This window comes from Pristis pectinata, chromosome 23 (assembly GCF_009764475.1).
Source record: "Pristis pectinata isolate sPriPec2 chromosome 23, sPriPec2.1.pri, whole genome shotgun sequence".
Taxonomy (NCBI): Eukaryota; Metazoa; Chordata; class Chondrichthyes; order Rhinopristiformes; family Pristidae; genus Pristis; species Pristis pectinata.
The window spans coordinates 1,871,662-1,885,056 of record NC_067427.1 but is presented as its reverse complement, the minus strand read 5'-3'; the positions used below and the strand labels follow the sequence as shown (position 1 = coordinate 1,885,056).

Genomic DNA, 13,395 nt, shown 5'->3' with positions numbered 1-13,395 from the left:
AACAACTCAGTAATGCATCCAGACTGTATCTCTCTCTCCCCATGAATTGTTCTGTTGATTTCATTTCTGCCCAAGTGCTTAAAAATGAAAGAAAATAGTTTAAACACATTCTTTACATCAGTTTCTTTACATTATACTTAATTAAAATGCATAAACATAGCATTTTAACCCAGCTCAGAAATAAGGGGAGCAAGAATTCCAAACTATAAACTTGGAAGTTAAGAAATGTAAATGGTTAAAAGTGGGCATTGAAACAGTGCAATGGTACCAGTCTTCACCAGCAGAATTGAGATGTGGAGTGAGGAGGTGAACTGCTGGGGATGGATTTGGGAGTGAGACGTGGCAGGAAACACGAACAATGAATATATAAAATACAACAAGTCCGAACTCTGGGTGAGGAAAAGATTGCAGTGTTAATGCAATAAATGCCAATTGGTTTTGGAATATTGGATCGACAAGAGGCAGCTGGGCAAAAATGATCATTTCAACTTCAGGATGTAGCCAGTTTAACTCAGTTAATCAAACATTGGTTAAGTCTTTGAGGCAATATTCTTTTGCTTGGAGATTTCCAAACAATATCTGAACTGGTGCCATTTCCAGTACAAATGCTTCAAAAATAGTTCAGATTTTGTCACGAACCTAATGGATGTAGCTTTAGTTTTAATTTCCTGAAAAATGTTTGTAATAATAAAGATTTGTGTTTTCTGGATTAACCATGTTTGCAATTTCCAAAACATTACTATCTCTAAGTTGGCCATTTGCCTAATGCTTCTTTTCTTTGGCATCCATTGTTAAGTTGAGGTTGGACACTAAAAGTTTAGCCCTGCCTTTCCTGATTGACAGTTTACCCTGTCTTGTTTTAGTTATAGTGGGATAGGTTTCATGCTCATCTTACAACAAGACAGACCAAGGCATTTCCCCAATCTTAATGTTCTCTTCTCTGTAGAAATACAAACAACCACCGCCATAACTCAGCTCCATTTTCACAATTTCATCACATATGAAATATTCAGAACTCTGATGAGTTACATCTTCCTGGTTTCAAGATACTTTAAACAGTGGAACAATCGCTGGGTAACTTCATGAATAGATTTTAAGAATTAAGCAATTTAAAATCAACAAAAATCCATCTCAAGTATGCAAAAGGTAGTTGTAGGATTGTATGGGATTCTAATGCATGAATATGTCCTTTATTGGCAAAACCTTGAACTGCTATCATCACTGTGATAACTGCTTGGGAAAGCTCATCAAAAACCTGATGGGGATGTGTAGGTGTATCCGTTGAGATGATCTCAACCATCTTGTCAGGCTGTTGTAATTCGAGGTGCAATCTGCACACAGTGATGTACCTGGAGGTTTGCTTTGTCCTGAATTGATGTTTCTCTTGGGTCAGCTGTTATACAATTTTCAGGGCACAGTTCAGCCCATCCAGTGGTGCTGTCGTACATCATATTTGGCTTCTGATTATTTAACCCATTTTCTTCCATAACATTTCATACTTTGTGGATTTATATGGTTTCCTTAAAGCCATAATTCACTACCTTCTATACATATAATAACATAGGTTGTTCAGCCCAAGTCTAAATATAGAAAAAGCAGGTGATACTCAACAAGTCAGGCATCAGTGTAAAATTAACTCTTCTCTCCACATATGCTTTCTGGCCTGTCAATTATCTCAAGCACTTTTTACTTTTATTCTCCTTAAATTCCCTCATTTTTTCCTATTTCGGAAGTTTTGCCAATAATCTATGGATTGCATGACAGAACTAAAAATGAGATTATTCAACGATATCCTAAAGCGAGTGCAGAAGCAGTACCTTTTACAGATCAATCGTAGAATTTTGATGAAAGGTCATCACCTGAAATTATACCTCCTCCTCTCTACACAGGAACTGTCTGATCAGCTGAGCATTTCCAGTGTTTGTTTCAGATTTCAGCATCTGCAGGGTTTTGTTTGTCTCTCTCATTTCAGATAATCTTTGTAAAAGGACAAACAGGTAGTAATTCACTGAAAGCAATCCACTTCACTACAAATACTTCAGGGTGAGACAACTTCATTCCAAATTCTGGCACAGATTTTAAACAAAAAGGTTTCTGTCCAAAAAAATGAAGCCAATTTTGTTTTAAATATAACCTGGCACTTTATGATGCTTCCTGTGATTAAATCTTCAGAAACCTTTGCTGGTAATTCAGTAACAATGCCCAGGAAACTACCAGATTGACACAAAGACCTACCTTGCTCACTTCCTTCAGGGAAGGAGATCCGGTACTTTACCCAGTCTGGACTGCTTGTAGCTCCAAACCACACCAACGTTGTTGGTTCTTGACTGCAGTCAATGGTCCAGTAAGCCACGAAGTTCAGGGGTAACTAAGGATAGATGATAAATGCCGGCAGCGACATTCACATCTCGTGAATGAAAGTTAAAAACACGTGGAAACACAAAAGGAGACAAGTAACATAGTCCAAGCTCATTTCTGAATGGTTACAAGGGCAAGGATTTAGACAATGAGAGGGAAGTAAATGGAAAACACTTCATGACTACTACCTAAGAAAAACAAGGTAACATGAGTTAATGACTGGTGGCTCTGACATCCACCATCATAAAGTGCTTCAAGGGGCTGGCCATGGCACACATCAACTCCAGCCTCCCAGACAACCTCGACCCACTGCAATTTACCTACCATCAAAACAGGTTTACAGTGGATGCCATCTCCCAGGCCCTACACTCATCTCTGGAGCATCTGGACAGTAAAGACACCTACGTTAGACTATTGTTTATTGACTACAGCTCTGCCTTCAATACTATAATTCCAAGCAAACTCATCATCAAACTCCGAGACCTGGGACTCAACACCTCCTTCTGTAACTGGATCCTTAACTTCCTGACCAACAGACCGCAATCAGTGAGGATAGGCAGCAACACCTCCGGCACGATTATTCTCAACACTGGTGTCCCACAATGCTGCGTCCTCAGCCCTCTACTCCCTATAATTCTGCTCTAACTCCATCAACAAGTTTGCAGATGATACCACTGTAGTGGGCCATATCTCAAATAATGATGTGTCAGAGTACAGGAAGGAGATAGAGAGCTTAGTGACATGGTGTCATGACAACAATCTTTCCCTCGATGTCAGCAAACCAAAAGAGCTGGTCATCGACTTCAGGAAGGAGGTCGGTGCACATCCACCTGTCTACATTAACGGTACTGAGGTCAAGAGGGTTGAGAACTTCAAGTTCCTAGGTGTGAACATCACCAATACTCTGTCCTGGTCCAACCATGTAGATGCCACAACCAAGAAAGCTCACCAGCGCCTCTACTTCCTCAGGAGGCTAAAGAAATTTGGCATGTCCCCCTTGACACTCACCAACTTTTATCGATGCACCAACTATCTGAAAGCATCCTATCCAGATACATCACGACTTGGTGTGGCAATTGCTCTGCCCGGGACCGCAAGAAACTGCAGAGTTGTGGACACAGCCCAGCACATCACGGAAACCAGCCTCCCCTCCATGGACTCTGTCTATACTTCTCGCTGCCTCGGTAAAGCAGCCAGCATAATCAAAGACCCCACCCACCCTGGGACATTGTCTCTTCTCCCCTCTCCCATCAGGTAGAAGATACAAAAGCCTGAAAGCACGTACCACCAGGCTCAAGGACAGCTTCTATCCTGCTGTTATAAGACTGTTGAACAGTTCCCTAGTACGATAAGATGGATGCTTGACCTCACAATCTACCTCATTATGACCATGCACCTTATTGTCTGCCTGCACTGCACTCGCTCTGTAGGTGTGACACTTTACTCTGCATTCTGTATCATTTTACCTTGTTCGACCTCAATGCACAGTGTAATGAATTGATCTGTATGAACAGTATGCAAGACAAGTTTTTCACTGTACCTCGGGACATGTGACTATAAACCAATTCCAATTCATGCCTTTGTGAATGTCTTGAAAATACCTGAAATTCTTATAAACTTGTCCAATGTACGAGTCTCAACAATTCTATCCATTTCATGTGGCATTTATTGCCTCGAAGATAGGAACTGTACCCAGCCGTTAAGGCTGTAGACAATCGACTAAATCTCAGCTCTAATTATTGCAAGGATAAATTCAGTTTAAGAATGTTCCTGGATAAATGTTCTGATGCAAAGCTGACAAGACCTCAAGGTTGCATTTAGCATGCATCATGCTGATCAAGTCAGGAATGCACAACTTTACATAAAAGAGGAATGAAACCAAAATTGGATAAATTAGATGATGCTTCCTTGACATAATTTCAAATGCAGTGCAGAATTCCTGAAGATAGCAAAATGTGTGGAATATGCTTGTTAAATTATGCTATATTTCTTCAATGGCACTGGATAAATTTTCAAATCAAAGCCTTGGTGAATGAGTAGTCCAAAAGTACAGGTGCTGCAGCTTCAATTACATGAAGGTTTGACTACAAAAGGTAATTTGGCCTATTATGATTTTGCTAACACTACAAAGCCCATTCTTCCCAGAGCACCGTCTCCTGCTCGGTTTAATTATTCTTCGTTCAAAAGGTCATGGATGATGACCTGTGTGTCAAATCAGCAGTAAATCACTCTCAAATTGTGAACCATCTCCTTACTCTTTAAACCATTTTAAGCTGATCACCGATTCCTCAATGGGTCTTTTACATTTACTAGAAAAGGCACAGGGGCCCACCCTGTAACACGCCATCTTAAAGATGGGACTCTGACATGTAGCATCTTGCCGTCTATACCTGGAACATATGAAGACTGAACTCTCAACCTTCCAACCGGAGTGCAGTTAACTGGAATCAAACAACTCATTACTGCGCATCCTGAAAACAAATTCTTAGAATTGACGTTGGAACCAGTAAAAGTAATTCAGTGGAGGGGCAAAGACAGTGAACATGGAAAGGTGCAAGCTTACTGGACAAATATTGAGATTCATACAAGGTCCAAGGTGATTACAGAAATGTGTGTCGATACAATAGCTTGTTGGTTCCCATGGGACCTTTGGGAGCATTAATGGCTTTAAATCTACAATTGTTCAACTTTACATTATCCACAAAAGAGGTCAATTTTAGTTGAGTAGCTAGAGTTATTCTACTGTGTTCAAGCTCGGTCAATAATATGTGGGTAAAGGCTCTGTGGACAAAACAGTAGATGCCCTGCTGTAAAGCTGGAGTCTCTGTTTTATGATTCAAAGCTGCCCTAACCCAGACGATATTTGGCAAATCCGATTGCCTCTACATGGACTATGGCTGGAGTTGAGAGATCACCCCTGCAATCCAATACCTCAAAGGTGGGCAAGTTCCTCCATCCCTACAGCAGGGACAACCTAAGATTTCAGCTTGTACAACATTTACAATGTGCATTAAAGATGCCTTCATGATAAGCTTCAGAAACACATTCCACTTATTGCCAGTGTTTTTGATTGATGTAAGATTATATTTCAGTGAGGTACTATGCAATTCATTAACTCAAAACTATAACAAGGTTGCAGCAAACCACAGAATACAGAAACATTGTTGGCTGAGAAAATGGGTGGTGTTTCTACTTGGGATGTTTGCAGGCCGATCGCAGAACTGTACACTCTCTCCTTCAGCACTGGCAGTCTGTTCACCGATATTCCCCAAAAACAGGACTCAAAGGTGCTGCCTTGCCTGTGGTGTTTAGGCTTTGATCATTAATGACCACACAGCACTCTCTCTGCTAACAAAAGGTCTAGCTAGAGGGGCCTACTTTCATTTGACACTGATGGAGCTGTTATCCCACTAAAAAGATCTTCAGGTTATTGCAGGAGCACTTCTCAAAGGCCATTGTTGGCACTTGAGTACGAAGTAAAACTTATAGCTGGAAGTTGCTGAGAACAATGTTTTATTAAACATCTTGTCATTGCTTGCTCGACAGAGGATTATAGAAAATCTGCGTCCCTGGAGATGGTCACTTGGCCCATTGTATCAGTGCTGGTCACCTTCCACCAGATGGTTCCTCACGCACACATCAACATGCTAATAAAATGTGTAGCTTGCTGCCTCTACCACTTCTCAGGCCACAACACCTTTGGATTTTTTTTTTCCATCTCCCCTCTAATCCTTCTGCCAATTAAATCTATGCTCCTTAATTTCTGAGTGAGAGCTTGCTTCCCATTTACTCTGTGGAGCTCTATTATAAATTTTATACACCTCAATTATATCTCCTCTTAGCCAGCCCCCACTTTACAAAGAAGACACTAGCTTACCCACTTGTAGCAGAGGAAGAATTTTCCAGTCCTTGCAACATCCTTAAGTTTGTGAGCAGGGAAGGGGAAGAGTTGAGCAAAGACCACACACAAAACAAGCATGAAAGAGGACAAAAAGTCTCATGTAAATCATTAAATTTAACAGAAGCCTCTGATGAGATATTAACAGGAAACATTAGACATTTCTACATCTGTTGGTTCCAATTATCTTATATGCTGGCAATTTGGGTCCACAGCAGGACAGCGGAAGGGGAGAAACCATCATAGTTCAGGTTAATGATTTACATTGGAGTTGGATGTTTGGGTAATCAAGGAAACCACATCCATGGTTACACAGTTATAGAAAGGTTCCACCTTACATTGATGAAAAACAATCCTGCTGCTGTCAGATACACAGCAGGTTCAAAATAGAATTTATTCATTGTTTGAGGTTTTATTTTAGGAAGCAAACATTCTTCTCTCCCAGGGCTTTTCATAACAAGCTGCTGCTTAAACCTTGCGCTGCAATGTCACCCCCAAGCCTTGGTTGGAGGGATAGATTTTAGGATATTAAAGGAATCAAGGGAGATGGGATTAGTGCAGGAAAGTCACAGCAAGGTAAAAGATCTGCCACGATCATACTGAATAGTGGAGAGGACACAAGGGGCCAAATGCAGAATTACTGCTTCATCGCCTCAAAACTCGTGTTTTAAGGTATATTTTGATGTACAGGCAGGTGGTCGCTGAACATGCATGGAAACGCTGGTGGGTTGTTACTCAGTCTCTCTGACATTCATGTTAAATAGAGGAGCAAATGTCATTGTGACTACTTAGAGAAAATGTCCGAATCTATCAAGATTGAGCTGAAAAGTTGGAAAGTATGCCCCTCGTATGTTTTTGGATTTAATTGGTTCCAGGACTATGTACAATGGGAAGCATTTCACATCATGAAAATGTTTAAACAACACAATTCATTTCAGGCCAGTAAGTCACCATTTCTGTTTACTTCATATATACAGGTCAACAAGCCTGGCTGTTGTAAAGACTGGGGTGCACAGGGTTAGTAACAATTCAACGTAAGTGGTGCTCTTTTGAATAGTTTCAATTCATACAGCTCTAATTGATTTTGAAACTACACAGTGCCTTACATTGAACAGAAGTTTACACATCCTTTAGTCTGAAACAGCTGTAATTTTTTGTCAAAATGAGTGGCAGTTAGGAAGTCGTAGGATAATTTAGAAAGGGAACACTATGGTATAACTTTAGTTGAGCAACAGACTAACAATGGTAGATATTTGTGCATTAGATAAATCCAATGATTAAAGAGGCAAAGCGTCACATAGCCAAGAAACAGGCCCTTCACCCCACCGAATCCACGCTGACCATCAAGTACGTTTCTACCAATTCCATTGACCAGCACTTGGGTCTGCAACCTATGCGTTGCCCATTCAAGTGCTGGTCTTCATACTTAATGTGAGAGGTGCTGCCTCCAGCACCCCGCAGGGGCTGCATTTCAGATTCCAACCTCCTCTGGGGAAAAGTTCTTCCTCAGATCCCTTCTGAACTCCCTACCCTTTACCCTAAACTATTTTTAGATACATCTGCTATGGGGAAAGATCTCCCACAATCTACACCCCTCAATCAGCTCCCCCCCAATGCCCCTCAAACAGCCTCCTCCATTCTGAGGATAAAATCAGCCATCTAGGTGGCTTTTAAACGTTGCTGATGTGCCCACCTCAACCACTATTTCTGGCAGCTCATTCTAAATACGCACCACCCTTTGTGTGAAGAAGCTGCCCCTGATGTCCCTTTTAAATCTCTGATCTTAAACCTACCCTCTTGTTCTAGCAACCCCTCCCTGGGAAAAAGACTGTGTGCTTTCACCCTGTCCATGCCCCTCCTGATCTTATATAGCTCTCAGGTCACCCCTCATTCTCCAATGTTCCGGGGAACAAAGTCCTAGTCTACACAACCTCTCCTTGTAACTCAGGCCCCCAAGTCCAAGCAACATCCTGGGAAACCTTTCCTGCACTCTTTCTAGTTTAATAACATCTTTCCTATAACAAACAGGGTGACCAAAACTGTACACAGTACTCCAAGTGAGGCCTCACCAACGTCTAATATAACTGCAACGTAACTTCCCAATTCCTCTGATCTTCTCCAATGAAATAACACCTTTTGTAATAGTGTGGCAACCAGAACTGTACGCAGTACTCCAGCTGTGGCCTAACCAATGTTTCATAAAGTTGTGTCATAACCTCCCTGCACTTGTATTTCACACCCTGGCTCATGAAGGCAGATATCCCCCATGCTTTCTTCATCACCTCATCTCCCTGAGCGGCTACCTTCAGGGATCCTTGAACAGAGCTCCCCATTCTTCAACTTTCCCTAGGGCCCGAGCATACATTGTGTGTCCAACTGTCACACTTATCAGGATTAAATTCCATCTGCCATTGCTCTGCCCATATTGTCATGCGATCAAAATATCCTGCAGCCTTCAACTACCCTCCAATCAACACCAATTTGTGTCATCTGCAAACTTATTCCTAAATTAACACCCAAACTTATGATTTATAGAATAGTAAAGGTCCCAGCACTGATCCCAGTGGGATACCACTGGTCACAAGCTTCCAATCACAAAAACATCCCTCGACCATCACCATGCCTCCTATTACCTAGGCAATTTTGGATCCAATTTGCCCATTTGTCCTAGATCCCATAGGTCCTAACCTTTTTTAGACCAGTCTCCCATGCGAGATCTTGTCAAAGACCTTACAGAACTCCATGTAGACTATATCAACTACACAGCCCTCAATATATTTCGTCATCTCTTCAAAATATTCAATTAAATTGGTCAGATAGAATTGTGAAGACATGATCGACTGAGCCTTGACTGGACATGGAACAGGTGGGGTAGTGGCCAAATCATCAGTCCATTGGTGCACATTCCCACAATTAGATAGAATATTGGAAGAGTCATTAGAAGAGTGAAGTCAAATGAAAGCTTCTGGATGCACAGGAACTGCCTTGCTGGGTAATGTTTGAAAATACTGAAGGGTTCCTTATCGAAGTATATGGACGAAGGGGTGGTAATTAAGCACTGGAGCAAGAGGGCAAGTTTCAGTGGAAGAACAGACCAAGTCAGTATGCCACACACTGAGCTGTAATAAGAGTACTGCTGGCAGCAGAAACTTTAGTAAATTATGTAACTCCTTCGTAATTTATTTTAGTCAACTTTAGTACAGATAAACAAGAAAGCTGCCAAAAATTAAGAGACTGTCTATACTGGATTGTTTTCTTTAGAACAAAGGAGACAGATTTAATAGTGGTGCATAAAATTATGAGGGGCCTGGACAGGATAAACAGGAATGACCGGCTTCCTCTAGCAGAGAGGACAATAACTAGAGGGCATATATTTCAATTCAATGGATTAGAGGGGAGTTGAGAATTATTTTTCCACTAAACAGTCTGGAGTTCACTGTCTGAAAGAGTGGGGGAGGCAGAACCCCTCAGCACTGGATGAGAACTTGACAGCTGTGCCCACAGATCCATGGATGAAGCACTGGGAGATGGGAGTCAGCTAAAGTCCAATTAGTGTCCACACGGACACAACGTCTATGATAAACCAATGGTGGAAGGGTGCTGTACATGCATCAGTTTCTATTGGTTTTGATACAGACTTTAATGTGGATTTACAAACCAGATACACCGTACAAAATGGAAGATAGGAGTTGTGCCTGTACTGTTTTCCTTTGATCCGTTGTATGCAACCGTTTTTAGTCACTTTTGTTACAGTACTGTCACACTATTTTTGGATTGTTGTATTTTAATATTTGGTTTTAGTGTATGGCTTTCATAGCTTAAAATAAAACCAGTTAAAAACAAACAAGTTCAACATTTGCCAACATCCCTTGCATGTCTCAAAAGGAGCCGTTATTGTGCAATCTTTGCTCTCTATATATGTGTATATAATATATATAGCAGGTATCTGAAAGTCAGACATTCCTCTAGTTGAACTGATAAATATTTAATATTAAATTCTCATCAAGTTCCACATCAATTTGGACATCAAATTTCATAGTCTGGGAACTTTCTATTCAGAGAACATGACATTTTAATAATATAAATGACTGTCAGATAACCACTTTTGAAATAGCAGACATCTCATATAGAAGATAATAGTTCCATTGATTTCGACAAGTAATATATAACAGCACCATCTGCAACACTGCAATTTTAGACAATTGCTCATGTTAAAGGTGGTTATCAGTACAAAGCCAGAAGAACACAGGCAGAGTGTAAAACCAAGAAGAACTTGAACTTTGGCTGGGAATCAGGTCTTCTCATCTCCCATTAACTGCTGTCTTTTTAACAGTTTAGACTGGAACTATTTTATTCTTTGCGTATTTGGTACACACAAACAGGGCATTGGCAGAGACAACAGTAACAAGATTAGAGGGTGTGTAGATTTGACCCTGGTGGCTGCTGGAAGCACAAAATAAACAAGCTACAGACTCTCCATAGCTTAATGCATGCTCCAATCCTGACACGGTGACTTCAATTAAGATGTAATGTTAGCCAATTTGTTGCAAACCGTGCAACCAACATTGCCCACATCCTTGGTCCAGGAAACACATTCAATGAACAACACTAACTATTTATTTAGGTTAATAATAGCATGGCCCAAAAACAGTCAATTGAAACCCATCCTGTTATTTCCTCAGTACAGATCAGGGATCAAACCTGGGAAATTCCCAGCCTGCAGAGTTCAGCCACTCACTGGACAGGCGCAGTGAGCCATCAGGGGCAGCTCAACCAGAACATCTCAACAAATACAACGTAGATCACAGAAATAAGACACAAAAATGATCACAGTAAGAAAAAGTTATGTAATAAAACGGACTTCACCACCTGGGTTAAGTTCTGCTTTAAAGCACCAATGTGTCAGACAAGAGAGGCAGCTACTGCAAGTTTGATTTCAGAAACATTAGTTTGTTCATCACCTCCGGTGTCAGCTGCCTCTTCTGCTTTCCTGAAAATGTCTCAAAGTTGTTCAGACAGCCACTTCTTGCACCAACTGCTGGCACTGCCAAAAGCCAAAAGGCAAGTTTGGCTAACTTAGGGTGCTTCTGAGTGGCATTTGACCAGTAACCAAACAGATCGGTAGTTTTATTGGGCACAGGTTCCTTTAGATATTGAAATACTTCCTCCTTTCGCTCATCCTGATTCACCTCTTTGCTTGGGGGAGTTTTCAGATTTTCACTAATCCCACGCACTCTCTTCCTTGCTGGTTGAAATTCAACAACATCTTCACAAGACTGCCCAATATCCGAAATCATTTCACACACTCGACTAATTACTTCCTCTTGCTGGTAGTGTGGCACTGACCTCAAATGCTTCGAGTGAGGGTCAAGTACCATTGCTACTTTGTGAGCATTCTCCATTTTGAAGTTCTCCTTCAAAGATTCCAGGAAGAGGTGGCAGAGTTTGCTTACGCTGCCTGCATCATTAGCTTTGGAAGTGAAGAGTTTCTCGAGTTTGATGTAGGTTGGGAGCACAAGCTGTAGTGTTGGTTTGTTTTCACAACTCAGTTCTATTACAGCCTGCTTTACTGGAGCCAAAATAGCTGCAAGATTACTCAACAAACTTTTATTGCAATTTTGGAAGTGTTTGAGTTCCTTTCTGCTGCTGATTAATTCTCGTAACTGTTCATACTTCTCGTGTACGAGGAGGAGAGAGTCTGCCACAGAATTCCAACAACAGGGAGCCTGCTGCCCTTCAAGAATGCTGGATAACTCTGGAGTGACAGTACCTTGTTCCAGTGAACTCATTATCTGTATGCAATTACTCACGAGTTCAGTAACCTCTGGCATGTTTTGTGCCTGCAATGTTCTTTCGTTAAGTACACTCCTTACAGTTGAGTTCAAAGCACAGGCTGAACATCGCAGACACATCCCAGCTTTCAACAATGCAGCAGAGCTGACTTTGCTATCCGTGACATAAATCGTTCGCATCTCTGACATTACAAATTCTGAAAGGACATTCAACACCCACTGGTGAACCTGCTCACCAGTTTCTTTCCCATCAACCTCTTTAATACCCAGCACATACCGTTTCATTTGCAACCCTTCCACCTGATGTGCTGTTAGAATGTAGAACGATTCTGACCCTACATTCTGACAATGACAGGTGACACCAATTCCCCAGCAAGCATTGCTTCCAAGTGCACATGTCACTTTGACCTTCACCTGGTTGTACATTCTGGGTAGATGCTTCAGAGCAAGTGTATTCATATCTCCAAGGACGTCACCTACAGGAAAGGATCCATAACGTGCACCAATGTCCACAAGTGTCTGCGCAAGTTTGACAAAGTCTTTCCCATTAATCACGGTCAGTGCTTTCAGATCTGCACACATCACCCTGAGCAACTTTTCAGCAACATGTTGGCGTTCTTTTTCGAGGACTGAGCTATTCACTGAAATGGAAAGAAATAAATAGTCATAAAAAAATTCTTCCCAGCAAAATAACTTTATAATCTGTAAATTACTGTAGTAATATGAATAATTGAGATGGTTACACTTAATGAATTCTCATTATCAACAGATCAAGTGTGAAAAGACAACGACTCGGCAAAAATTCCCATGAGTTTTTTTTTGTACGTCTACAACATCTGCAGGTTTTAAGCCTTGTGAAACAATGGAAAGGATCACAAAAGTACCCAGACTTTCACAGTAGTGAAATAAATTAGCACAGAACAATTTTAGTCAGGAAGTGTATATCAATGGGTCCCATAGACTTATTTTAAGTTAATAGTGCAGTACAGTGTGAAAAGATTTGAGTTCTGAGATTTTGAATTTTGGAAATATTGTACATTGTTTTTGGCATAAAAACCTTGTTTTAGGTTAGATCATTCTTGTTCACAGCCCTCCTCGGTACCTTTCTAACACAAAAGGATCTTTGTTGAGAACAACACAAGCTTGTGTAATTATAGCATTCATCAGGATCTTTTCCCCTTCATATTTTATTGGGTTCACAGCATTTTCTAATATGATAAATTTCTGAGAAATCTGTCCCTGCACTGATTTAAATGGGGCTGGGGAGCTGTGGAGAGCACTGGAAAATTAAGACATGGACAGTGATCAGCAAAGAAGAAAGGAAAACAAGGCCCACTGAGTTGCAGT

General features: G+C 41.1%; 1 protein-coding gene across 7 annotated transcripts in view; it reads right to left on the bottom strand.

Annotated features, from left to right (window-relative positions):
- Window positions 1-10,445: 10,445 nt before the first annotated feature.
- znf618 (zinc finger protein 618) overlaps window positions 10,446-13,395 on the bottom strand; it is a 70,256-nt gene continuing 67,306 nt past the window's right edge. For all 7 annotated transcript variants that reach the window (XM_052037177.1, XM_052037175.1, XM_052037176.1 and 4 more), the window contains one exon: window positions 10,446-12,689. In XM_052037177.1, the coding sequence (XP_051893137.1) occupies window positions 11,176-12,689 (1,514 nt within the window). In that variant the 3' untranslated portion in view covers window positions 10,446-11,175. The remainder of the gene's footprint in view (window positions 12,690-13,395) is intronic.